At 41.9% G+C, this 27,583-nt stretch overlaps 1 protein-coding gene and 1 long non-coding RNA gene across 5 annotated transcripts in view; one reads left to right on the forward strand and one right to left on the reverse strand.

The window, feature by feature from the left end:
* Positions 1-9,360: 9,360 nt before the first annotated feature.
* On the reverse strand, positions 9,361-13,151 carry LOC124024456. Its single transcript, XR_006836982.1, has 5 exons — positions 13,021-13,151; positions 12,889-12,911; positions 11,619-11,766; positions 11,256-11,401; positions 9,361-9,519 (listed from the first exon to the last, which is right to left on the reverse strand). It is a non-coding gene; the product is annotated as an uncharacterized LOC124024456 (long non-coding RNA).
* Positions 13,152-17,531: 4,380 nt separating this feature from the next.
* LOC124024454 (arf-GAP with dual PH domain-containing protein 1-like) overlaps positions 17,532-27,583 on the forward strand; it is a 33,615-nt gene continuing 23,563 nt past the window's right edge. Inside the window, exons 1-2 of one of the 4 annotated variants that reach the window (XM_046338349.1) lie at positions 17,533-17,694; positions 18,026-18,273. In XM_046338349.1, coding sequence (XP_046194305.1) covers positions 18,183-18,273 — 91 coding nt within the window. In that variant the 5' untranslated portion in view covers positions 17,533-17,694; positions 18,026-18,182. Of the gene's footprint in view, positions 17,695-18,025; positions 18,274-27,583 lie in introns of those variants that run through there. The other 3 variants (XM_046338354.1, XM_046338352.1, XM_046338353.1) reach the window with 3 other exon arrangements.

Here is a 27,583-nt window from a genome sequence, read left to right on the forward strand (position 1 = left end):
GGGGAGGATGGATCGGCAGTGTATCAAATACTTGTTCTCCCCACAGTATATATATATATATATATATATATATATATATATATATATATATATATATATATATATATATATATACAGTGCCTTGCGAAAGTATTCGGCCCCCTTGAACTTTGCGTCCTTTTGCCACATTTCAGGCTTCAAACATAAAGATATAAAACTGTATTTTTTTGTGAAGAATCAACAACAAGTGGGACACATGAAAAAATATATACTAATGTATTTGATGAATATTTTTATTTGGATTTACTGCCCATACATTGAATAACAAATTCACAACATGGAAGAACAGATAGTCGCCCCAATGAATCTATAGGAAGTTTGTTCTGAAGTGTCTGTCCTATATCTGAGAGATATAAGGAAGCTAAGGAAACATTTAGATTTTTATGTACCCCAAATTTTTGCCAATAAAGAGTGCATTTGGAAAGTATTCAGACCCCTTGACCTTTTACACATTTTGTTACATTACAGCCTTATTCTAAAATGTATGAAATGTTTTTTTTACTCATGAATCTACACACAATACCCCACAGTGACAAAGTAAAAACAGGTTTATTGAGATTTATGCAATTTCTTTTTTTATACAAACTAAAATATCACATTTACGTAAGTATTTCTGACCCTTTACTCAGTACTTTGTTGAAGCACCTGAGGCAGCAAATACAGCCTTGAATCTTCTTGGGTATGACGCTACAAGCTTGGCACACTTGTATTTGGGGAGGTTCTCCCATTCTTCCGTACAGATCCTCTCAAGCTCTATCATGTTGGATAGGGAGCGTCACTGCACAGCTATTTTCAGGTTTCTCCAGAGATGTTAGATCTGTCTCAAGTCTGGGCTCTGACTCTTAAGGACATTCAGAGACTTGCCCTGACGCCACTCCTGCATTGTATTGGCTGTGTGCTTATGGTCGTTGTCCTGTTGGAAGAGGAATCTTCGCCCAGCCTGAGGTCCTGAGTATTTTGGAGCATGTTTTCATCAAGGATCTCTCTATACTTTGCTCTGTTCATCTTTCCCTCAAACCTGACTAGTCTCCCAATCCCTGCCGCTGAAAAACGTCCCCAAAGCATGATGCAGCCACCAGCATGCTTCACCGAAGGGATGGTGTCAGGTTTCTTCCAGACGTGACACTTGGCATTCAGTCCAAAGAGTTAAATCTTGGTTTCATCGGACCAGAGAATCCTGTCTCTCATGTCCTGAGAGTCCTTTGGGTGCCTTTTGGCAAACTCCAAGCGGGCTGTCATGTGTCTTTCACCGAGGAGTGGCTTCCGTCTGGCCACTCTACCATAAAGGCCTAATTGATGGAGTGCTGCAGAGATCGTTGTCCTCCTGGAAGGTCCTCCCATCTCCACAGAGAAACACTGGAGCTCTGTCAGAGTGACCATCGGTTTCTTGTTCACCTCCCTGACCAAGGCCCTTCACCCCGATAGCTCACTTTGGCCAGGCGGCTATCTTTAGGAAGAGTCTTGGTGGTTCCAAACTTCTTCCATTTAAGAATTATGGAGGCTACTGTGTTCTTGAGGGACCTTCAATGCTGCAGATATTTTTTGTTACCCTTTCCCAAGCATTTCTAAAAACCTTTTTCGCTTTACATTTACATTTAAGTCATTTAGCAGACGCTCTTATCCAGAGCGTCATTGTGTGTAGTTTGTTGAGGATTTTAAAAATTATTATTCCATTTTAGAATAAAGCTGTAATGTAGAAAAATGTGGAAAAAGTCAAGGGGTCTGAATACTTTCCCAATGCAGTGTAGACAGGTGTGTGCCTTTCCAAATCATCTCCAATCAATTTAATTTACCACAGGTGGACTCCAATTAAGTTGTAGAACCATCTCAAGGATGATCAACGGAAACAGGATGCACCTTAGCTCAATTTTGAGTCTCATAGCAAAGGTTCTGAATACTTATGCATAGAAGGTATTTCTGTTTTTAACTTTTAATACATTTGCAAACATTTCCAAAAACCTGTTTTTGCTTTGTCATTATGGGGTATTGTATTGGGAAAATAATAATGTAATCAATTTTAGAATAAGTGTTTAACGTAACAAATTGTGGGAAAAGTAGTCAAGGGGTCTGAATACTTTCTGAAAGCACTGTATATACTGTACCTCCGTTCATTTTGTCAACTGATACAGGGGCACCATCAGACGAGTCTTGTGAGGCGTGTGGGCGTCCTAGAGCAAGACAAGCGACGTGTTCCCCAGAGGGTCAGATTAGTGTGGTTTAGCCCACACTGTTCAGACGCTAGAGACAGGTCGGCTCTAACCAATTCAGATGAGTCCTAAGACTCTTGAGGGGATCGTAGAGCAAAATGGAGAATACCATTGTGGTCGGGAGAGTCTCATCTTTCCATAATAGTGTGTATGCCAAACCGTTCGGACGCTACAGATGATTTTGTGAGAAGACCGATTTTTGGGATGTCTCATGGTCTGACAAGCACCGCTTTAGCTCTGTCACCTTTCACTGTAGATTTGGATGTGTGACATAGGCGGATGCGGTGGATTGAGACACATCCAATGCAAAAACAGGTATCTCTAACTTAAACAGACAGATTTCTATTAGGAATTGTTTCATTATGCTAATTAGATTTATTTGGGGGTGCGGAGATCGACCATAGTTTGTTTAATAGTGCTGCATTAGCGGACTTATATGTAATCTGTAGTGCAAAAAAAACATTATGCTGCTAAAAAAATCCTAATGCAAATAAAAATGCAGCACCCCCACCCCAAAAATGCTTCCTGCCGCTATGGCCCTGTAGACTGACTTCTGTGTTGTAGGAACTCATGCGTTTTTCTAGGATTTTTACGGAAACCCGAAGGAGTCACACCTAACCGCCCAGTGGCTTTCCATAGCCCCCGTACACATATCTCCGCGGGCTCCTTGTCCATTCTACAGACACAGCTCATCAGAGATACAGATTGTTTTTGCGCCAACCTGGCACTCAATCATTTTTCACTTTTTGCTTTTTTTTATAGGGACATAAAACTAAAACTGAGGGCAGTACATTTTGAACTGAGGAGGGCTAAGCCCCTTTAGCCCCCCGTACTGCTGGGAAGCCCCAAAATCTGCTTTTTAAAAATCTTTATTTTACTCCCATTGAGATAAAAATGTATTTTGCAAGAGAGATCTAGTCCAAGATATAGCAGCAGGAGGAAACTAAAAGTAACCAACTTTCAGGAATTCTGATGTGATAATTCATCATGCTGTCTGTATGTGTCCTGTGTTACACAAGTTCAGTGACACCTTTTCTTCCAGCCTGGTATCATAGTAACAGTAAGTTCGGGACACCCAAATTAGTACATGTTACGTTTGGTATGGTTACATAAAACAGATGGGTACTTAAGGCAAAAATGAAGGGGCTCCTGTGTGGCATAGCAGTCTAAGGCACTGCTCTCAGTGCTAGAGGTGTCACTACAGTCCCTGGTTCAAATTAAGGCTGTATCACATCCGGCCGTGGTTGGGAGTTCTATAGGGCGGTGCTCAATTGGCCCAGCGTCATCCAGGTTTGGCCGGGGTAGGCCGTCATTGTAAATAAATAACTGACTTGCCTAGTTAAATAAAAAGTAGTGCAGCAGACACCACTCTAAAACCTCTGGATGCAGTCTACCATAGAGCACTTCACTTTATCACAGGTGACAGGTTTAATACTTGTCACTGCATCCTGTATCAGAAGGTCGGCTGGTCCTCACTAAAGTCCCCTAGATCTCTTCATTACTCCCTTCTTGTTTACAAATCTCTGCTGAAAAGGCTTTGAACCTACCTCACTTCCCGGGTAAGATGTTTAAATATGAGACACCAAACCCGTTTCACAGGGATGGTTAACTCTCCAAGTTCTACTAGTTCATACCAATCTAGGTAGATCCTCTATCAGTTTTGATGCCCCCCTTTCTTGGAATAGCCTGCAGAACTCATTGCACCTTGATTCCCTGGTGTTGTCAGGGCAGTTTAACAGTCTATTATTAGGTGTGTTGAATATACAGTAAGTTGCAGTTATTTTGATTTAAATTAAGAGATTTTTGTGGTTGTAATGTTGAAAGTTGAAACTTGTAGTGTTTTATTTAGGTTGTTTTATCTTTGTTAGAGTGATCCTTTTGTACTGTGGCATTGTTCTGTTGTATTGCTGTGTTCAGGGCACCTTTTGAAATGAGCCACACCACAATACCTACTAGATGTCCTCATGGTACTGTAGAGCTAACTACTACTGATAGTAATGTGTGATAACTGAACTAGTCATGATAAACAGATCATTTAACCAATGTTGGGGATCTTCATCTATTTTACAGCCCTATATTCTGGGAGGAAGATAACAGGCTAAGTTGCAAACACATCTATCTACTCTGACATTAACACATCTAAAGCAGTGGAGGCTGCTGAGGGGAGGACGGCTTATAATAATGTCTGGAATGGAGTGTAATGGATGGACTGGAGTGTAATGGATGGAATGGAGTGTAATGTCTGGAATGGAGGATGGAATGGAGTGTAATGGATGGAATGGAGTGTAATGGATGGAATGGAGTGTAATGTCTGGAATGGAGTGTAATGTCTGGAATGGAGTGTAATGGATGGAATGGAGTGTAATGTCTGGAATGGAGTGTAATGGATGGAATGGAGTGTAATGGATCTGTAATGAATGGAGTATAATGGATGGAATGGAGTGTAATGTCTGGAATGGAGTGTAATGGATGGAATGGAGTGTAATGTCTGGAATGGAGTATAATGTCTGGAATGGAGTATAATGGATGGAATGGAGTGTAATGTCTGGAATGGAGTGTAATGGATGGAATGGAGTGTAATGGATGGAATGGAGTATAATGGAATGGAAATGGATGGAATGGAGTATAATGGATGGAATGGAGTGTAATGGATGGAATGGAGTGTAATGGATGGAATGGAGTGTAATGGATGGAATGGAGTGTAATGGATGGAATGGAGTGTAATGGATGGAATGGAGTGTAATGGATGGAATGGAGTGTAATGGATGGAATGGAGTGTAATGGATGGAATGGAGTGTAATGGATGGAATGGAGTGTAATGGATGGAATGGAGTGTAATGGATGGAATGGAGTGTAATGGATGGAATGGAGTGTAATGGATGGAATGGAGTATGGAATGGATGGAATGAGTGTAATGGATGGAATGGAGTATAATGGATGGAATGGAGTGTAATGGATGGAATGGAGTGTAATGGATGGAATGGAGTGTAATGGATGGAATGGAGTGTAATGGATGGAATGGAGTAAAAGGAATGGTATCAAATGTGTTTGGCATTGTACAGTATAACAATAATCAAGCATGTTATAGTACTGCATTTGTTTCAATTAATTGCATCTCTATGTCCTGGTTTTCCCTAGAATAAATGGATGGAAAAGCTTGTTTTTGAAAATCCACAATGGCTATTTTCCTACTTCCTGTTTGGTCTTAGAAAGAGATTACAGTACATTACAGGATATTGGTAAATTCATATGATGAGTCAATAAAGATGAATTCCCTCATATGGACCTTTAGGTGGGAGTACATTTACATTACAAACACAAACACAGCCTTTTATCACTCATCTCTGTGCTTTTTATTATTTTACCACTGTTTTACTGCTAGTGTTTAACTGTAGGACGTGAGGCTTGTTGCTCTGAGGTTTCGTTTCTCCAGCAGACTGCAGAGAACATGAGGGTGTTGCCGGTTGTTATCACTGTGCTGTAGAGTGCCGACTACAAAGCCTTAGCCTAAACCTTCCCCTTTATGGTTGAGGCATCTCAGACAATCCAGATATAACACAAAACATTTATCTGACTAGACTAACTATGTTTGAAATACATTAACTGGTGGCCTAATGGACACAATAACATAACATTTAAGACGAGTCTAACTGGTTCAATCTTCTCTCTTGTTTGAGTCAATATAATATATCTGAAATGTCCTCTTATAACCAAAAACAACTCTACTTGATGTTAATATTGTCTATTTATTTGTTCCACAGTGCTCAATAACTATTAGGTAAACATGAATACAGTCATCGTCCAATATGCTGAAAATGTGTAATACAAAACTGCCCTTGAGTTTCTGTCTGACACATCTTGGTAATTTTCCTCTCAACAGGTTGAGTCATGCATGTGTGTACTTCTCTGGGAAAGGTAGTCAGATGACAAAACACCTGGTGCTCCGCTGATGCCCTGAGTTCCTCCCGACTGATGCATTATGTTGTAACTATTACTAATGTGTTACTGACTAAACAGCATTCTCTCTCTTCCAAAAGGTGAAGGGTATAATATTATTCCCTGATGTGCATGGTGTCATCACTGATACAAAGACATCATGGGATTTAGTTATTGTTTTATTATTTTGCTTTGAACAACATTTGAAATATTAACATGCATTTATCCTGTTCAAAATCTGGAAACGTACAAACTGGACCAGTGACAGAAGAGGTGTTCTTGATTGTGTTAGGTTGGCCTTTCCAAACCGGTTTAAGGTTAACTAACATCAGATCAAAACGTTCCACATTTCCTGTTTTGTTGTGGAAACAGTAGGAGTACTCTACAATTATTATTTTTTGCTGTTAGGGATCAACTCACACTGACATTTTATCTTGGCCCTCCATTCTTCACTTGTAAAGATGACCACTTAAACTTACAATAAATAAATGAGTGAGTAGTGAGTCCTCTCTGTTACAGCATGGCTGTAATGCATCACCCAAGTAGTTGTTACTGGTGGTGGGAGTTTGAGTTCGCCCCAAAACCGGTTTTATTTCACTTTGAGATCAAATGTATTTTGCCAGAGAGATCTGGTCCAAGTTATAGCAGAAAACTGGAAAGAAACTAAAACATCCAACCAACTTTTAACAATTCTCATTTATTGATGGATTCAAAATATTTACAAGATAAGTTTGTGTCATAAAGAAACACAATGTTACATATTCATGGTGCTGTCTGTTGTTGTAGTCCACTCTTTCAGCTGGGGTTTCACTGAATACATTCAAACAAGGTTAGATATTCATGGTGCTGTCTGTTGTTGTAGTCCACTCTTTTAGCTGGGGTTTCACTGAATACATTCAAACAAGGTTAGATATTCATGGTGCTGTCTGTTGTTGTAGTCCACTCTTTTAGCTGGGGTTTCACTGAATACATTCAAACAAGGTTAGATATTCATGGTGCTGTCTGTTGTTGTAGTCCACTCTTTTAGCTGGGGTTTCACTGAATACATTCAAACCATGGTGTTAGATATTTTCAAGTCCAGGTTAGATATTCATTGTGCTGTCTGTTGTTGTAGTCCACTCTTTCAGCTGGGGTTTCACTGAATACATTCAAACAAGGTTAGATATTCATGGTGCTGTCTGTTGTTGTAGTCCACTCTTTCAGCTGGGGTTTCACTGAATACATTCAAACAAGGTTAGATATTCATGGTGCTGTCTGTTGTTGTAGTCCACTCTTTCAGCTGGGGTTTCACTGAATACATTCAAACAAGGTTAGATATTCATGGTGCTGTCTGTTGTTGTAGTCCACTCTTTCAGCTGGGGTTTCACTGAATACATTCAAACAAGGTTAGATATTCATGGTGCTGTCTGTTGTTGTAGTCCACTCTTTTAGCTGGGGTTTCACTGAATACATTCAAACAAGGTTAGATATTCATGGTGCTGTCTGTTGTTGTAGTCCACTCTTTCACTCTTTCAGCTGGGGTTTCACTGAATACATTCAAACAAGGTTAGATATTCATGGTGCTGTCTGTTGTTGTAGTCCACTCTTTCAGCTGGGGTTTCACTGAATACATTCAAACAAGGTTAGATATTCATGGTGCTGTCTGTTGTTGTAGTCCACTCTTTTAGCTGGGGTTTCACTGAATACATTCAAACAAGGTTAGATATTCATGGTGCTGTCTGTTGTTGTAGTCCACTCTTTCAGATGGGGTTTCACTGAATACATTCAAACAAGGTTAGATATTCATGGTGCTGTCTGTTGTTGTAGTCCACTCTTTTAGCTGGGGTTTCACTGAATACATTCAAACAAGGTTAGATATTCATGGTGCTGTCTGTTGTTGTAGTCCACTCTTTTAGCTGGGGTTTCACTGAATACATTCAAACAAGTTCAGTGTCACATCCTTTCTGCAGTTTCCTGTCACATCAGAAATGTGTTCATTTTCATTTCATTCATTTTCCACTGTGACACAAAGCACATGGCAGACTATTTAACAAGGGACAAAGTTGATAGCTTATTACAATTAAACATCCCCCAAAATAAAAAAATTAAAATTAAACAACCAAACACAAAGACCAAACCAAAAAGTAAAACAACTGTATTCTCAAGGTGGCTTCTTTTTATGTCTGTTATTTATTAGTGGTAATAATTGTATTGTTTATCCGAGCTGTAATTCACAACTCTCAGTGACAGAAACCATTTACTTGTGCATTATGACTATGGCACAGTTGCCTTAATCACAGTTGAGTGATTAAAGAACACCATTGTTCTTGTAGTTTCAGAGGAAACTTCCAAGTCAAACACAGCAAAAACACCATGTATAAATCCTGTGTGAAACAAAACCTAAATGTTCAAAAGCATTTTCTGTCATTTTTCTAAGACATTTTCTCTTGTGTAGTGTACAAAACTCATATTGCTGCAGACATCCTGATCACATAATAGAAGTTTACACAGTCACAGTTTGCAGTCTCAAGTGCCTTCCCGAGGCAACCTGCTGTTCACCTGCTGTTCAAGATCGAGTCTCCAGTTTGTCCATTTCGAGTGAAAGTGGTTTGAAAATGACGGCCAAATGCACACTGTTCAGAGGTGCTAAGTAGACTTATGCCATAAGACTCTGTCCCAAAGCTATTTCTGCCATTTTTCTAAGACCTCTCAGGTTTTCCCTTGTGTAGTAGATTCCCAAAATCATTTTTCTCCTGACATCCTTATCTTTTAAAATTAGTTTACTCAGGCACTCCGTTTCGGCACATTTTCCGTAGGGAAAGTCATTTCTGTCCGTCTCAGGGTTTGAGAGAGAAAAAGATCCCCACAGTTCTTGCACGGCCTTCGGGCTTCATAACAATTGTTCTTGTGATTCCTGTAGAATGCTCTACATTTTACGGTGCCAGGGAAGCTGATACCGTTTCCCTGTTCATGTCTGAATGACAACACTGCATAAGACACATAGTTATGCCACACGTTTAGACATGACTGATTGATCATAATTCTCCTTGCTCTCTCCCCTCTGCAGGACAGGGATGCTCCATAGTACTTCACTGGTCTGAGGGTTTAACACTCCGTTAGGGCATTTTGAACCGGGTTCTGCCGTTTGGTCTCGCCAATGCGCCAGCTGTTTTCAGTTAGTTAATGATGTTCCAGGGGTTTCGTTGTAGCACACAGCTATGACAGTAGCCTCCAGAGTGTAGTAGTTGGTGTAGTTACTCTCGCCTTTTATTTTGGGGGGCAATTTCAATGCTTCCATGAAACTTAGAAGATTTTCTTGTATTTTATCTTCGTTCTCATGACCACAAATCCTGACAGCCTGAAGACAAACAAAGTGAAACATGCAATATTCTACAAATTATAAGCTACATGGACAATACATGTTTTATATAATGTGTTTTATTGTCATTGTTTATTGCTAAAAACAATTATGTGGAAATTGGTCAAGGACAAAAGCTTCAGGTTAAATACAGTTGAAGTCGGAGGTTTACACACACCTTAGCCAAATACATTTAAACTCAGTTCACAATTCCCAACATTTAATCCTAGTAAAAATTCTCTGTTTTAGGTCAGTTAGGATCAGACACCATTTTAAGAATGTGAAATGTCAGAGTAATAGTAAAGAGGATTATTTCTTTCAGCTTGATTTCTTTCATCACATTCCCAGTGGGTCAGAAGTTCACATACACTCAATTAGTATTTGGTAGCATTGCCTTTAAATTGTTTAACTTGGGTCAAACGTTTTGGGTAGCCTTCACAAGCTTTCCCACAATATGTTGGGTGAATTTTGGCCCATTCCTCCTGACAGAGCTGATGTAACTGAGTCAGGTTTGTAGGCCTCCTTGCTCGCACACCTTTTTTTCAGTTCTGCCCACAAATTTTCTATGAGATTAAGGTCAGGGCTTTGTGACGGCTACTCCAATACCTTGACTTTGTTGTCTTTCAGCCATTTGACCACAACTTCGGAAGCAAGATTGTGGTCATTGTCCATTTGGAAGATCCATTTGCGACCAAGCTTTAACTTCCTGACCGATGTCTTGAGATGTTGCTTCAATATATCCACATAATTTTCTTTCCTCATGATGCCAATCCCAGTCCCTCCTGCAGCAAATCCCCCACACAACATGATGCTGCCACCCCTGTGCTTCACGGTTGGGATGGTGTTCTTCTTGCAAGCCTCCCCTTTTTCCTTCAAACATAACGATGGTCATTATGGCCAAACAGTTCTATTTTTATTTCATCAGACCAGAGGACATTTCTCCAAAAAGTATGATCTTTGTCCCCATGTGCAGTTGCAAACCATAGTCAGGCTTTTTTATGCCGGTTTTGGAGCAGTGGTGAGCGGCCTTTCAGGTTATGTCAATATTGGACTGGTTTTACTGTGGATATAGATACTTTTCTACCTGATTCCTCCAGAATCTTCACAAGGTCCTTTGCTGCTGTTCTGGGATTGATTTCCACTTTTCGCACCAAATAAATTTCATCTCTAGGAGTCAGAACGCATCTCCTTCCTGAGCAGTATGATGGCTGCGTGGTCCCATGGTGTTTATACTTGCATACTATTGTTTGTACAAATGAACGTGGTACCTTCAGGCATTTGGAAATTGCTCCCAAGGATGAACCAGACTTGTGGAGGTCTCAACATTTTTTTCGGAGGTCTTGGCTGATTTCTTTTGATTTTCCCATGATGTCAAGCAAAGAGGCACTGAGCTTGAAGGTAGGCCTTGAAATACATCCACAGGTACACTTCTAAAGCCATGACATAATTTTCTGGAATTTTCCAAGCTGTTTAAAGGCACAGTCAACTTAGTGCATGTAAACTTCTGTCCCACTGGATTTGTGATACAGTGAATTATAAGTTAAATAATCTGTCTGTAAACAATGTTTGGAACAATTACTTGTGTCATGCACACAGTAGATGTCCTAACCGACTTGCCAAAACTATAGTTTGTTAACAACAAATGTATGGAGTGGTTGAAAAACGAGTTTTAATGACTCCAACCTAAGTGTATGTAAACTTCCGACTTCAACTGTACATTCCATTTACACACTTACCAAAGTCAGAATAATGGAAAATGGAGTCTGACAGGGTGGAGACATGTAATTGTCGAATGTCTTAGGAAAACGTTTTTCTAAATAGTCCATCACCTCTTGAGACTCAAAGAAGTCAGTTGGAAGAAGACGGACATCATTAATGTGACCTAAGAAAAGATGCTGTGAAGCAACTTTTAACAGACATTAATAATTAATAACATAATTAATGAACAATGTATAACATAACAAGATCAATTAATAATGTTTTTTCTGGAAACAATTCATTTGTAACCTGATGAAATGTATAGTAAACCAAAAATGTGCTAAATGTGTGAGAATGTATTTTAGGCGTTTGATTAGTGTATTTAATTAGGCGATGTGTACCTTTTCCACGTAATCTTCTATTCTGTCAACTCCCACCCACAGGGAGCTATTCCAAAACTTTATAACCTGTCCAATAAATGCTGTTCCTGATGACTTTAAGCTTTCTTCATTTTTTTTCTTCCGTTTCAGATATGTAGCTGTTAGGTCCCTAAAAGTGGTATTGTAAAGTTTAATAAAGATCACATACAGTAAGTAATGATTGTATTTTAAATGCTGTTCAAACCCAATTCAAGCAGCCCTACTCCGTTTGAGCTGTTATCCCATTTCCCCTCATAATGAGAAGGCAAGTTGTGTTTCTTTATTTCACACTGTCTTCTTTGTTCTCTTCAGCACACATATTGGCATAGTTTGTTATAGCTGTGCAATTTCACTAGTTAAGCAATTTAACAACTCTGATCAACTACGACACTAGGTAATTAACAATTTACCTTTATTACAATAAAGTTTGTTGTAAAATTTGTAAAACAGTTTAACACAAATGAAATACTAAATTCTACAGCATAAAATAACCTAAAAAATGTGCTTTTTACTCTGGAAATAAATCTGAATGTTAACTACTTCTGAACACCTTAAAGGGATTGTTCAGCGTAATTACATTTTTAGATAGTTTGTTTTCTTAGCTTGAATGCAATATGTGAATAAGAACTAACTGTAATCCACAATTTGGTTTCAATTAACTAGCCACTGCTAACAAATGACAGTTGGCACTACTTTCAAGTCAACCTCTCATGGTTATCGACTACCATGCTAGTCGATACCCATAGACTTCCAGTTGGCGAAACAACCTCTAACTTCCTTCATACTAGATGGACACAGAGACATAAACACTATATCTCCAAGTTCATCTGACTCTGGGGAAGTAGATAAAGGGCCTCATTGCCAAAATGCCTAGTATCCCATTAAATCATGCCATAATCATTGCAAAATAATGTAAAACCAAGTCATTGAGTGACAATCAATTTAAGAGATGATCTGGACATGACATTTAAAACATACTGAAAGGGGTAAAGGGAGGTCTTTTATTTTTTGGTCCTAAAATGCTTATTAGCATTAGTTGTAACTGGCTAGTTAATCAAATAAAAGTGTAGATTGCAGTCTGCCCTTGTCCATAGACTGCTTTCAAGATAAGGAAACACATTTGCTGAACTAACTATTTTAATAATATCTACAATTATCTCACAAATGCAAAAATCATAGCATATATGTATAGATGTATATATTAGTCTATATTTATCTTACACTATCATAAGTGATCACAATTGACACTAACCTTTTTGTAGGTGGTACCTGCCTCTGTAAATAGAAAAATGAATCTTTAACAACTTAATGTAATATTAACATGGTATTAATAGTAATATTAAGATGATTCATATTGTAATTTGAATGATTGATTTCTACTTACGGAGCTGCTCATGATTGCCGTGGGTACTGAAACCAAGCAAATTAATGACTGGGAGTTAAAATGTTTTAGGGCGGGGCACAGAAAAGAAGAGAAGGAAGAAGTAACATCCATACAGATTTTAACATGTTAACTCATGTTAACTCAGCTGCAGTAATGTTTTTCTGTTGAATATTAAATCAATAGGCAAAATGACATTTTGACGTGGATCCGGAAAGCTAGTAGCTATTTTGTGCATGTTACACCTTCATACCTTAGTGCAGTGCTCACTGACAAGTAGTATCTGGGTTATTGTTGTCTGGGTTATTACAGTAACCCAGACACGTCACAGGGCTATAAAGCTCAAACATGCCCTTACAACTATGGTAGTGAGAGGAAGTCGAGTCGTGCATGGGACAGGAGGGAAGTAGGTGAAACTGGGCCCACATTCTGCTAATATTCTCATCGATGAAGCATCTGATCTCAATACATTTTTCTGTTCCCAGAAATATATATATATATTTTTTAATTATAGGGGCGGTGTGAGGTCCAAAAAGGTGGTTTGGTGCCTGAGGGAAACACCATACCATAGAGTGTTACCAGTATGTTAAATGTGCAACCTGAGGGAAACACCATACCATAGAGTGTTACCAGTATGTTAAATGTGCAACCTGAGGGAAACACCATACCATAGAGTGTTACCAGTATGTTAAATGTGCAACCTGAGGGAAACACCATACCATAGAGTGTTACCAGTATGTTAAATGTGCAACCTGAGGGAAACACCATACCATAGAGTGTTACCAGTATGTTAAATGTGCAACCTGAGGGAAACACCATACCATAGAGTGTTACCAGTATGTTAAATGTGCAACCAGAGGGAAAAAACTATAGACCATCTTTACTCCACACACAGAGACATCTACAAAGCTCTCACTCGCCCTCCATTTGGCAAATCTGACCATAATTATATCCTCCTGATTCCTGCTTACAAGCAAAAACTAAAGCAGGAACCACCAGTGACTCGGTCAATAAAAAAGTGGTCAGCTACAGGACTGTTTAATTGCACAGACTGGAATATGTTCTGGGATTCTTCCGATGGCATTGAGGAGTACACCACATCAGTCATTGGCTTCATCAATAACTGCATCGATGACATCGTCCCCATAGTGACTGTACGTACATGTAATGGATGTGAAACGGCTAGCATAGTTAGCGGTGGTGCGCGCTAAATAGTGTTTCAATCGGTGACGTCACTTGCTCTGAGACCTTGAAGTAGTAGTTCCCCTTGCTCTGCAAGGGCCTCGGCTTTTGTGGAGTGATGGGTAACGATGCTTTGTGGGTGTCAGTTGTTGATGTGTGCAGAGGGTCCCTGGTTCACGCCCAGGGACCCTGGGCGAGGGGACGGTCTACAGTTGTACTGTTACATACATACCCCAACCAGAAGCCATGGTTTACAGGTAACATCCACACTGAGCTAAAGTCTAAGCTGACGCTTTCAAGGAGCAGGACTCTGGACTGCATAAGAGCATCAGCAGTTCCGGACGACTGTGTGATCAAGCTCTCTGTAGCCGATCTAAGTAAGACCTTTAAACAGGTCAACATTCACAAGGCCGCTGGGCCAGATGGATTACCAGAACGTGTACTCCGAGCATGCGCTGACCAACTGGCAAGTGTCTTCACTGACATTTTCAACCTTTCCTTTCTGATTGAGTCTGTCATACCAACATGTTTCAAGCCGACCACCATAGTCCCCGTGCCCAAGAACACTAAGGTAACCTGCCTAAATGACTACAGTGCTTTGAAAGGCTGGTCATGGCTGGTCATCAACACCATTATCCCAGAAACCCTGGACACCCTCCATTTTGCATACCGCCCCAGCAGGTCCACAGATGATGCAATTATCTATTGCACTCCACACTGCCCTTTCCCACCTGGACAAAAGGAACACCTATGTGAGAACGCTATTCATTAACTACAACTCAGCGTTCAACACCATAGTGCCCTCAAAGCTCATCACTAAGCTCAGGACCCTGGGACTAAACACCTCCCTCTGCAACTGGATCCTAGACTTCCTGACTGGCCGCCCCCAGATGATAAGGGTAGGTAACAACACATCCACCACTCTGATCCTCAACACTGGGGCCTCTCCAAAAGCTTCCAGAATTAGACTGCCAGTCTCATCTCACCTACTGGTACAGGGCTCATATTGAATTAGGAGAGATACCAAGTGGGGAAGATACTGCCATCTGCTGGTGTAAAATTAAAACACAGAGCAGTACAGAGCTGATGGAACTGGGTTTATTCTTAAATAAGAACTGAACAAAAGAAAACAGAGCAAATGTAACAAAGCGGAGAGGAGCCTACCTGGATTTGTCCAATGAACTCGTTTGTGTTTTCCTTTTGGAGAAATGTTTTGCAACAGACGAAACGTTTTGCAACAGAATCGGCATAATGATTACATCCCTAATGTCCCTGGTGCAAGGTTTACTCGATGGCTGCTGGTTAATGTTGCCCCTGATATTGTTTTCATAAACTGCTTGTAATTCATATTTTTATTCACACATGTGGTTAGTCGCTTTGACTTTGCAACTTGGCCAGATAGTGTCGACCCTTCCTTCTGTCGAAAATAGCAATATTATTAGTTTACAAACACTCAAGTACTTTAATAAAAATGTAATAATAATTGCAGTGCATTCTGTAAGTCTATATGCCACCCTAAGTTTATTGGCTAGCTAGACACACATGCTGTGATGGAATAGGTTAGGTAATTTAGTTATAAGTTGCATGGCACTACACTACCACTTCCACAATCAATCGCCAGGTGGCAGCACCAACTGGTCAGGTGCTGTGCTCTGCCAGGAATCCTTGATTATGCACATGTGCAGGTGATCAATCAGTGTGCCAGTTCTCAGAGCTGTGAGGCTGCTGGAGTTTGAGGTACATGTGGGCCTTTGGTTTTGGATTGAATGTTTTGGTTTTGGGCCTTTTGTAGTACATTTTTTGTGTGGTGCCCAAAATTATTGGATCCTTTGATAAAGATGAGCAAAAAATACTGTATAAAAACAAATACAAATACTGAGCTATATTGTATGCTCAACATTTTAAAAAACAAAAACATTTTATATTAACAAATTTGCTCAGAGAAAGAGATTTTGTTAAACAAGTAAGAAAACAAATCTCAAAAGGATAGCAATGATTGGATCCCCTGTTTTCAATACTCCAGCACCCTCCCCAAGCTAGGATAACAACGTTGAGCCTTTTTCTAGAATGTTTTATGAGATTGAGGAACAAATCGGGAGGGATCTTAGACCATTCCTCCATTCAGAATCGTTAACAGATCCTTGATATCATTTGTCTGTACTTTGTCTGCACTCTTCAATTCAGACCACAGGTTTTCAATGAGGTTCAAGTCCGGAGACTGAGATGTCTATTGCAAAATGTAGATTTTATGGTCAGTTAACTATTTCCTTTGTGGATTTTGATGTGTGCTTGGGGTTATTGTCTTGCTGGAAGATCCACTTGCGGCCAAGTTTCAGCCTACTGGCAGAGTATACAACAGGTGTAGTAGACCTTACAGTGAAATGTGAAATGTTTACTTACAAGCCCTAACCAACAGTACTTTTTTAAATAAATAAAAAAGGTATTAGGTTAACAATAGACAAGTAAAGAAATAAAAAAAACAGTAAAATAACAGTGAAAATAACAGTAGCGAGGCTATATACTGGTGGTACCGGTACAGACTCAATGTGTGGGGGCGCCGGTTAGTCGGGCTAATTGAGGTAATATGTACATATACAGTGCCTTGCGAAAGTATTCGGCCCCCTTGAACTTTGCGACCTTTTGCCACATTTCAGGCTTCAAACATAAAGATATAAAACTGTATTTTTTTGTGAAGAATCAACAACAAGTGGGATGGCGGGACACAATGCAAATAGTCTAGGTAGCCATTTGATTACCTGTTCAGGAGTCTTATGGCTTGGGGGTAAAAGCTGTTGAGAAGCCTTTTGGACCTAGACTTGGCGCTCTGGTACCGCCTGCAGTAGCAGAGAGAACAGTCTATGACTGGTGTGGCTGGGGTCTTTGACAATTTTTAGAGCCCTCCTCTGACACCGCCTGGTGTAGAGGTCCTGGATGGCAGGAAGCTTAGCCCCAGTGATGTACTGGGCCGTACGCACTACCCTCTGTAGTGCCTTGCGGTTGGAGGCCGTGCAGTTGCCGTACCAGGTAGTGATGCAACCAGTCAGGATGCTCTCGATGTTGCAGCTGTAGAACCTTTTGAGGGTCTGAGGTCCCATGCCAAATCTTTTCAGTTTCCTGAGGGGGAATAGGTGTTGTCGTGCCCTCTTCACGACTGTCTTGGTGTGTTTAGACCATTCTAGTTTATTGGTGATTTGGACACCAAGGAACTTGAAGCTTTCAACCTTCTCCACCACAGCGCCATCGATGAGAACTGAACACAAGATGCAGCTCTACCGCCCTCTAGTGTTCAATATTCTTCATCTGAAGGAAAGGTGGAGGGAACGGAACCATAAATAATGTAGTACACGTACAGTATGTGACTGATGCTCCACTCCACGCTCCAAGTGATGCGAATGGGCACCTACTGATTCGTCTTTTTCTACCGAATATACATTTTAGTCAGTTGGTTGCACAAATTCCATTATACTTTTCAGCGGACTAAACATTCCAGAACAGGTAAATGCCCGTTTTTGCTAACATGACATTTCAACCAGCCTGAGCTACAGAGAATCAATAAAGTTATCGATTAAGATGAAGCAAAACGGAAGGGAAATTATTTGTATTGGAAAATGTTTTCAGGAACTGAATGTCCGCTTGAGGTCTCACTTTTGAGAGAGAGCGAGAGAGCGAGAAAGAGAAAGGGAGATAGAGAACACTGGTGTATAGAGAGCAGGAACTGGGAGTAAGAGTAGGGTGGAATTCACATGGAATATTCAGCTGTACATTTCGTTGGATATATGTTTTCATAATAATTATTGCGACGTGGACACTGTTTCTTTTGTCTTAGATGTGATCGTGTTTCCATCACATCACTGCCCCCGGTGTCCAGTGAGTGACAACTACAGTGGCTCTTATTTAACTCCGCTAGAACAGCCGTCAGTCAGCCTTCACTTTCGAGGTTTTGGAGTCGATCAATTAATTTAATTGGAAAATACATTCTCAACATGGCTACAGATCAAGAAAATAATAAACAGCTTATGATAAAGCTGTTGGAGAGACCGGGGAACGGGAGCTGTGTGGATTGCGGAGCTGCAGGTACAGTCTAGGCTACTATGGTCGCATCAATGTCTCAAGTATGTCAGGTCAGGTGGCGCGCGCGATCCTCCAGACAGGTAGGCTATGAACAAGGTCGTTGCGTTTCATCACGCAAGCAGCGCTACACTCTCGCATTAGACGACGGATAGTTAATCACAGACCATAAACCCATATACCATAAAGTTGCGGGTAGGTCAATATAGGAATAATCTGTCTTGATTGTGTACATGTGTTTTGATTTGGGTGATTGGAGACTAGCGATCATGTTCACTGCACAGCCTGGTCTCAGAGGATTTCGTATTATTCTGTATGTAAATCCGAGACGCTGTCATGCAAGTACAGGAGGCTACTGTAGTGCTCAGTTCTTTTCAGTTATCAGAGTTATCAGTGTCTGTTTACACTCTAGTGAAGTCAAACTGGGGTCATTGCATAACAATAGAGTGAAATCTGGTGAAGATTTAAATGTTTGTATCAGAGAGAGAGAGATTGAGATCGAGAGAGAACAAGAGACTGGAACCTTGAGTGAGTGACAGGCAGACAGACAGACAGGCTGACAGAATAACATCATATTTTGGGATTTAGGCCTAATTCCCTGACTGAGGCTCTGTCTCTCTCTCTCTCTCTCTCTCTCTCTCTCTCACACTGCCCATCTGACCAATGCCAGTCTATAGCTTTATCTACCTCAACAGAGTGAGACCTGCATCTAATCATAATGTAGGTTATAATACAGTCTCCATAAGCTTATTGAGTCCTCTGACCAGGAAGTACGTTACAGATTATTTATGATTTCTTAATGCTATGACTCATTCAAGTGGACGTGCCCTGCCATTAACCTTGATCCATGCAAATGCTATACAAGTCAAGGCTCTCAAATAGTGATGTTTATTTTCAGCGTAGTAATTCATATGTCCAATGAATAGCAACTGCCTGGATTTTGAGAAGACTTAAGAGGATCCAGTCAACATAAAATCTACTGTTTTCCATCATGAAATCATTTCACTCTCCTTATGGATCATTTAGATTCCTCAGGAAGTCTGGCTGCCTCCTTCTTCCGTAAGTGTTTCTTGGGAGAATGTAAGAGGACCTGCAATGTGTTTTGTTTGAGATGACTGCCTCACTTCTAGTCCCACAAGCATTTCGCTACACCAGCAATAACATCTGCTCACCATGTATATGTGATCAATACAATTTGATTTGATTTGATAAGCACATTTGGAATATAGCTTCCCGTTCTTACAAGATGTCAGTGATATGAGAGGACGAGGCACAGTATGTCATACTTAACTGTAAAGTGCTTTTTAAAATCTTTTTCATGGGCCTCATCAGGTAGTAGAACACTGTAATCTTTTAAATCCTGCAAATGCCACCTGCTATTTCATAAGGCCAATGCCAAGAGACACTAATATTTCATCAGGAGTGCTGTGCTATCAATGATGCGGATCAGAGAGCCAGTTTAGCCTGTGGAGCCAGTCTGCTCTGCATGGAGACATAGATACTCCAGGGTTGTGTTCATTAGGCACCAAATGGAAGAAAAACAGACTGAAACAGGGACAGATTGCCTGGAATTGTCCAATAAGAAGCTCAATTTATTTTTGCTCCGTTGCATAATGTAAAACATTTTTTTTGTTACATGCCCTAATGAGCATAACCCAATCCTGAGTGCTGAGCACACCCACACGTTCCCATGGTGACTCACCTATGAGCTCATCTCTGGTGCCGAGGTCACAGAGTTCAGTTATGTCTTGTCCTGCTTGGCTTTTGAAAGAAATAGGGTATCTACAAGGTAGAATTTTCTGTTTCTCTGCTAGTAGCAGTATCTGGTCAGTACAGGGACTGTTCTGGCCTCTTGGGTTGTATCTCTCTGCTAGTAGCAGTATCTGGTCAGTACAGGGACTGTTCTGGCCTCTTGGGTTGTATTTCTCTGCTAGTAGCAGTATCTGGTCAGTACAGGGACTGTTCTGGCCTCTTGGGTTGTATCTCTCTGCTAGTAGCAGTATCTGGTCAGTACAGGGACTGTTCTGGCCTCTTGGGTTGTATTTCTCTGCTAGTAGCAGTATCTGGTCAGTACAGGGACTGTTCTGGCCTCTTGGGTTGTATCTCTCTGCTAGTAGCAGTATCTAGTCAGTACAGGGACTGTTCTGGCCTCTTGGGTTGTATCTCTCTGCTAGTAGCAGTATCTGGTCAGTACAGGGACTGTTCTGGCCTCTTGAAATCATTATTTCTGCTAGTAGCAGTATCTGGATCATACAGGGACTGTTCTGGCCTCTTGGGTTGTATCTCTGCTAGTAGCAGTATCTGGTCAGTACAGGGACTGTTCTGGCCTCTTGGGTTGTATCTCTCTGCTAGTAGCAGTATCTAGTCAGTACAGGGACTGTTCTGGCCTCTTGGGTTGTATCTCTCTGCTAGTAGCAGTATCTAGTCAGTACAGGGACTGTTCTGGCCTCTTGGGTTGTATTTCTCTGCTAGTAGCAGTATCTGGTCAGTACAGGGACTGTTCTGGCCTCTTGGGTTGTATCTCTCTGCTAGTAGCAGTATCTGGTCAGTACAGGGACTGTTCTGGCCTCTTGGGTTGTATTTCTCTGCTAGTAGCAGTATCTGGTCAGTACAGGGACTGTTCTGGCCTCTTGGGTTGTATCTCTCTGCTAGTAGCAGTATCTGGTCAGTACAGGGACTGTTCTGGCCTCTTGGGTTGTATCTCTCTGCTAGTAGCAGTATCTGGTCAGTACAGGGACTGTTCTGGCCTCTTGGGTTGTATTTCTCTGCTAGTAGCAGTATCATCAGTACAGGGACTGTTCTGGCCTCTTGGGTTGTATCTCTCTGCTAGTAGCAGTATCTGGTCAGTACAGGGACTGTTCTGGCCTCTTGGGTTGTATCTTCTGCTAGTAGCAGTATCTGGTCAGTACAGGGACTGTTCTGGCCTCTTGGAGATCTCTCTGCTAGTAGCAGTATCTGGTCAGTACAGGGACTGTTCTGGCCTCTTGGGTTGTATCTCTCTGCTAGTAGCAGTATCTAGTCAGTACAGGGACTGTTCTGGCCTCTTGGGTTGTATCTCTCTGCTAGTAGCAGTATCTGGTCAGTACAGGGACTGTTCTGGCCTCTTGGGTTGTATCTCAGTCTGCTAGTGCAGTATCTGGTCAGTACAGGGACTGTTCTGGCCTCTTGGGTTGTATCTCTCTGCTAGTAGCAGTATCTGGTCAGTACAGGGACTGTTCTGGCCTCTTGGGTTGTATCTCTCTGCTAGTAGGTCAGTACTGGTCAACAGGGACTGTTCTGGCCTCTTGGAATCTGTCTGCTAGTAGCAGTATCTGGTCAGTACAGGGACTGTTCTGGCCTCTTGGGTTGTATCTCTCTGCTAGTAGCAGTATCTGGTCAGTAAGGGACTGTTCTGGCCTCTTGTTACATGCCTGCTAGTAGCAGTATCTGGTCAGTACAGGGACTCTGGCTCTTGGGTGTATCTGCTAGTAGCAGTATCTGGTCAGTACAGGGACTGTTCTGGCCTCTTGGTTGTATTTCTCTGCTAGTAGCAGTATATGGTCAGTACAGGGACTGTTCTGGCCTCTTGGGTTGTATTTCTCTGCTAGTAGCAGTATCTGGTCAGTACAGGGACTGTTCTGGCCTCTTGGGTAGTATATGGTCAGTACAGGGACTGTTCTGGCCTCTTGGGTTGTATCTCTCTGCTAGTAGCAGTATCTGGTCAGTACAGGGACTGTTCTGGCCTCTTGGGTTGTATTTCTCTGCTAGTAGCAGTATCTGGTCAGTACAGGGACTGTTCTGGCCTCTTGGGTTGTATCTCTCTGCTAGTAGCAGTATCTGGTCAGTACAGGGACTGTTCTGGCCTCTTGGGTTGTATCTCTCTGCTAGTAGCAGTATCTGGTCAGTACAGGGACTGTTCTGGCCTCTTGGGTTGTATCTCTCTGCTAGTAGCAGTATCTGGTCAGTACAGGGACTGTTCTGGCCTCTTGGGTTGTATCTCTCTGCTAGTAGCAGTATCTGGTCAGTACAGGGACTGTTCTGGCCTCTTGGGTTGTATCTCTCTGCTAGTAGCAGTATCTGGTCAGTACAGGGACTGTTCTGGCCTCTTGGGTTGTATCTCTCTGCTAGTAGCAGTATCTGGTCAGTACAGGGACTGTTCTGGCCTCTTGGGTTGTATTTCTCTGCTAGTAGCAGTATCTGGTCAGTACAGGGACTGTTCTGGCCTCTTGGGTTGTATTTCTCTGCTAGTAGCAGTATCTGGTCAGTACAGGGACTGTTCTGGCCTCTTGGGTTGTATCTCTCTGCTAGTAGCAGTATCTGGTCAGTACAGGGACTGTTCTGGCCTCTTGGGTTGTATCTCTCTGCTAGTAGCAGTATCTGGTCAGTACAGGGACTGTTCTGGCCTCTTGGGTTGTATTTCTCTGCTAGTAGCAGTATCTGGTCAGTACAGGGACTGTTCTGGCCTCTTGGGTTGTATCTCTCTGCTAGTAGCAGTATCTGGTCAGTACAGGGACTGTTCTGGCCTCTTGGGTTGTATCTCTTCTTTATTCATTTCATTCTTCCATTGTTTTGGGTGGTTGGGTTCAGGGATGATGTCAGTGTTATTTTTTACTAGATTTTAAACAAAAGATACAACAGATAGCGTCTCATTTGGAAATTCTGGGACACATGCGAAAGTGTCAGTCACCCATTGTTGGCTAAGTAAATGTCTCTCTAAACAGCCTATGTGTATTTTGTTAAAGCTGTTAGTATGAGCAAACTGATACTGAAAACATTGCCTGCAGTGTCAGTTTATTTTTTAAACTCACTTCATTGCGTATGTGGTGTACTGAGTGTATTGTATGGGTTTGTGCCATTACTTTCTGTAATTGAGAGAAGAGATGGTTAGTTGAGATAAACGATGTCATACTGTACACTCATTAATTGTAAACTGTAAATGTGCAATATCATTTGGAACCAAGCCAAGTAGATTCTGTCATCACACTGCTTTCTCTCTCTTTCTCTCTCAATTTTCTATTGCTTTATTGGCATGACATATCAATGTACATATTGCCAAAGAGTACTTTGGAAATGATTCATTAACAATATCAATAAAAACATCATTAAACATAATATTTCAAGATTGCCACAAACAGGACAATCAGTAACAACAGTAATCAAGCGCGGGGGGATGGGGTTGTTTTTTACTAATGAGAATGAGAAGTCAAAAAATCATTGAATAACAGGAAGATGTGAAGGTTGGAAGGTCTAACAGACAATGCCTCTCGTTATGGCCTCTCTCTCTGTGTCTGTCTGTCTCTCTTTCTCTGTCTCTCTTTCTCTCACTCACTCTCTCTTGTCTCTCTCTCAATTCAAGTTCAATGTAAGGGCTCTATTGGCACGGGAAACATATGTTTCCATTGCCAAAGCAGTGAAATAGATAATAAACAAAAGTGAAATAAACAATAAAAAAATAACAGTAAAAATTACACTTCCAAAAGTTCCAAAAGAATAAAGACATTTCAAATATCATATTATGTATATATACAGTGTTGTAATGATGTGCAAAGTGTTAAAGTACAAAAGGTAAAATAAATCAACGTAAATATAGGTTGTATTTACAATGTGTCAGCAGCGTATGATCTACTGGTGTTGAAGTCAGGTGCAGGAGAGCAGAGAGTTGTGATCTACTGGTGTAGAAGTCAGGTGCAGGAGAGCAGAGAGTTGTGATCTACTGGTGTTGAAGTCAGGTGCAGGAGAGCAGAGAGTTGTGATCTACTGGTGTAGAAGTCAGGTGCAGGAGAGCAGAGAGTTGTGATCTACTGGTGTTGAAGTCAGGTGCAGGAGAGCAGAGAGTTGTGATCTACTGGTGTTGAAGTCAGGTGCAGGAGAGCAGAGAGTTGTGATCTACTGGTGTTGAAGTCAGGTGCAGGAGAGCAGAGAGTTGTGATCTACGAGGTGCAGGAGAGCAGAGAGTTGTCATCTACTGGTGTAGAAGTCAGGTGCAGGAGAGCAGAGAGTTGTGATCTACTGGTGTGAAGTCAGGTGCAGGAGAGCAGAGAGTTGTGATCTACTGGTGTTGAAGTCAGGTGCAGGAGAGCAGAGAGTTGTGATCTACTGGTGTTGAAGTCAGGTGCAGGAGAGCAGGTGTGATCTAGGTGTTGAGAGCAGGAGAGCAGAGAGTTGTGATCTACTGGTGTTGAAGTCAGGTGCAGGAGAGCAGAGAGTTGTGATCTACTGGTGTTGAAGTCAGGTGCAGGAGAGCAGAGTTGTGATCTGACTGTGATCTGGTGTAGAAGTCAGGTGCAGGAGAGCAGAGAGTTGTGATCTACTGGTGTTGAAGTCAGGTGCAGGAGAGCAGAGAGTTGTGATCTACTGGTGTTGAAGTCAGGTGCAGGAGAGCAGAGAGTTGTGATCTACTGGTGTTGAAGTCAGGTGCAGGAGAGCAGAGAGTTGTGATCTACTGGTGTTGAAGTCAGGTGCAGGAGAGCAGAGAGTTGTGATCTACTGGTGTTGAAGTCAGGTGCAGGAGAGCAGAGAGTTGTGATCTACTGGTGTTGAAGTCAGGGGCAGGAGAGCAGAGAGTTGTGATCTACTGGTGTTCAGGTGCAGGAGAGCAGAGAGTTGTGATCTACTGGTGTAGAAGAGGTGCAGGAGAGCAGAGAGTTGTGATCTACTGGTGTTGGTGCAGGAGAGCAGAGAGTTGTGATCTACTGGTGTTGAAGTCAGGTGCAGGAGAGCAGAGAGTTGTGATCTACTGGTGTTGAAGTCAGGAGCAGGAGAGCAGAGAGTTGTGATCTACTGGTGTTGAGGTCAGGTGCAGGAGAGCAGAGAGTTGTGATCTACTGGTGTAGAAGTCAGGTGCAGGAGAGCAGAGAGTTGTGATCTACTGGTGTTGAAGTCAGGTGCAGGAGAGCAGAGAGTTGTGATCTACTGGTGTTGAAGTCAGGTGCAGGAGAGCAGAGAGTTGTGATCTACTGGTGTTGAAGTCAGGTGCAGGAGAGCAGAGAGTTGTGATCTACTGGTGTTGAAGTCAGGTGCAGGAGAGCAGAGAGTTGTGATCTACTGGTGTTGAAGTCAGGTGTAGGAGAGCAGAGAGTTGTGATCTACTGGTGTTGAAGTCAGGTGTAGGAGAGCAGAGAGTTGTGATCTACTGGTGTTGAAGTCAGGTGTAGGAGAGCAGAGAGTTGTGATCTACTGGTAGTGAAGTCAGGTGCAGGAGAGCAGAGAGTTGTGATCTACTGGTGTTGAAGTCAGGTGCAGGAGAGCAGAGAGTTGTGATCAGACTTTATTTGGGCAGAAGCACAACAAACGGACACAACAGCATCAAACCTCCAGCCAAAAAGCAAAAGAGAAATGCGCAAAATAGCGTCACAAAACAAACGCAATAATCCAACCTCCTGTGGGTTACACAAGAATACCCAGGGGGGAACAACCAGCCTGGCGCGGCACACTGAACATGTAACAAAAACAACAGAGGAATATATATATATAATGTGATTAGGGAATGTAAACCAGGTTTGTAGGGAACAAGACAAAACAAATGGAAATATGAAAAATGGAGCGGCATTGGCTAGAAAGCCGGTGACGTCGACCGCCGCCCGAACAAGGAGAGGAGCCGACTTTGGTTAAAGTCACAATGACACAATGGTGTTTGTTCTTCACTGGTTGCCCTTTTCTTGTGGCAACAGGTCACAAATATTTCTGCTGTGATGGCACACTGTGGTATTTCACTCAATAGATATGGGAGTTTATCAAAATTGGATTTGTTTTCAAATTCTTTGTGGGTCTGTGTAATCTGAGGGAATATGTGTCTCTAATATAGTCATACATTTGGCGGTTTCTACCTCACTTTATGGGCAGTGTGTATATAGCCTGTCTTCTCTTGAGAGCCAGGTCTGCCTTCAGCGGCCTTTCTCAATAGCAAGGCTATCCTCACTGAGTCTGTACATAGTCAAAGATTTCCTTAATTTTGTGTCAGTCACAGTGGTCAGGTATTCTGCCACTGTGTACTGTCTGTTTAGAGCCAAATAGCATTCTAGTTGTGTGTCAAGTAATTATATTTTTGTTTTCTCGTGATTTGGTTGGGCCTAATAGTGTTGCTGTCCTGGGGCTCTGTGGGGACTGTTTGTGTTTGTGAACAGAGTCCCAGGACCAGCTTGCTTAGGGGGCTCTTCTCCAGGTTCATCTCTCTGTAGGTGATGGCTTTGTTATGGAATGTTTGGGAATCACTTCCTTTTAGGTGGTTTTAGAATTTAACGTCTCTTTTCTGGATTTTGATCAGTAGCGGGTATCGCCTCTGCATGCATTATTTGGTGTTCTACGTTGTACACTGAGGATATTTTTTCAGGATTCTGCATGCAGAGTCTCAATTTGGTGTTTGTCCCATTTTGTGAATTCTTGGTTGGTGAGCAGACCCCAGACCTCACAACCATGAAGGTCTCTCTCTCTCTCTCTCTCTCTCTCTCTCTCTCTCTCTCTCTCTCTCTCTCTCTCTCTCTCTCTCTCTCTCTCTCTCTCTCTCTCTCTCTCTCTCTCTCTCTCTCTGTCTCTCTCTCTCTCTCTCTCTCTCTCTCGCTGTCTCTTGCTCTCTCTCTCTCTCTCTCTCTCTCTCTCTCTCTCTCTCTCTCTCTCTCTCTCTCTCTCTCTCTCTCTCTCTCTCTCTCTCTCTCTCTCTCTCTCTCTCTCTCTCTCTCTCTCTTTCTCTCTCTCTCTTTCTCTCTCTCTTTCTCTCTCTCTCTCTCTCTCTCTCTCTCTCTCTCTCTTTCTCTCTCTCTCTCTCTCTCTCTCTCTCTCTCTCTCTCTCTCTCTCTCTCTCTCTCTCTTCTCTCTCTCTGTCTCTCTCTCTCTCTCTCTCTCTCTCTCTCTCTCTCTCTCTCTCTCTCTCTCTCTCTCTCTCTCTCTCTCTCTCTCTCTCGCTGTCTCTTGCTGTCTCTTGCTCTCTCTCTCTCTCTGTCTCTCTCTCTCTCTCTCTCTTTCTCTGTCTCTCTCTCTCTCTCTCTCTCTCTCTCTCTCTCTCTCTCTCTCTGTCTCTTGCTCTCTCTCTCTCTCTCTCTTCTCTATCTCTCTCTCTTTCTCTGTCTCTCTGTCTCTCTTGCTCTCTCTCTCTCTCTGTCTCTCTCTCTGTATCTCTCTCTGTATCTCTCTCTGTATCTCTCTCTGTATCTCTCTCTGTATCTCTCTCTCTCTCTCTCTCTCTCTGTATCTCTCTCTCTCTCTCTCTCTCTCTCTCTCTCTCTCTCTCTCTCTCTCTTTCTCTCTCTGTGTCTCTCTTTCTCTCACTTTCACTTAATGTGGAATTTACCATAGACATAAATCTACTCACTGTGTGACTCATCTTTTTTGCAGGGTTATGATC

Source organism: Oncorhynchus gorbuscha, unplaced genomic scaffold, assembly GCF_021184085.1.
Source record: "Oncorhynchus gorbuscha isolate QuinsamMale2020 ecotype Even-year unplaced genomic scaffold, OgorEven_v1.0 Un_scaffold_1867, whole genome shotgun sequence".
In the NCBI taxonomy this organism is placed as follows: Eukaryota; Metazoa; Chordata; class Actinopteri; order Salmoniformes; family Salmonidae; genus Oncorhynchus; species Oncorhynchus gorbuscha.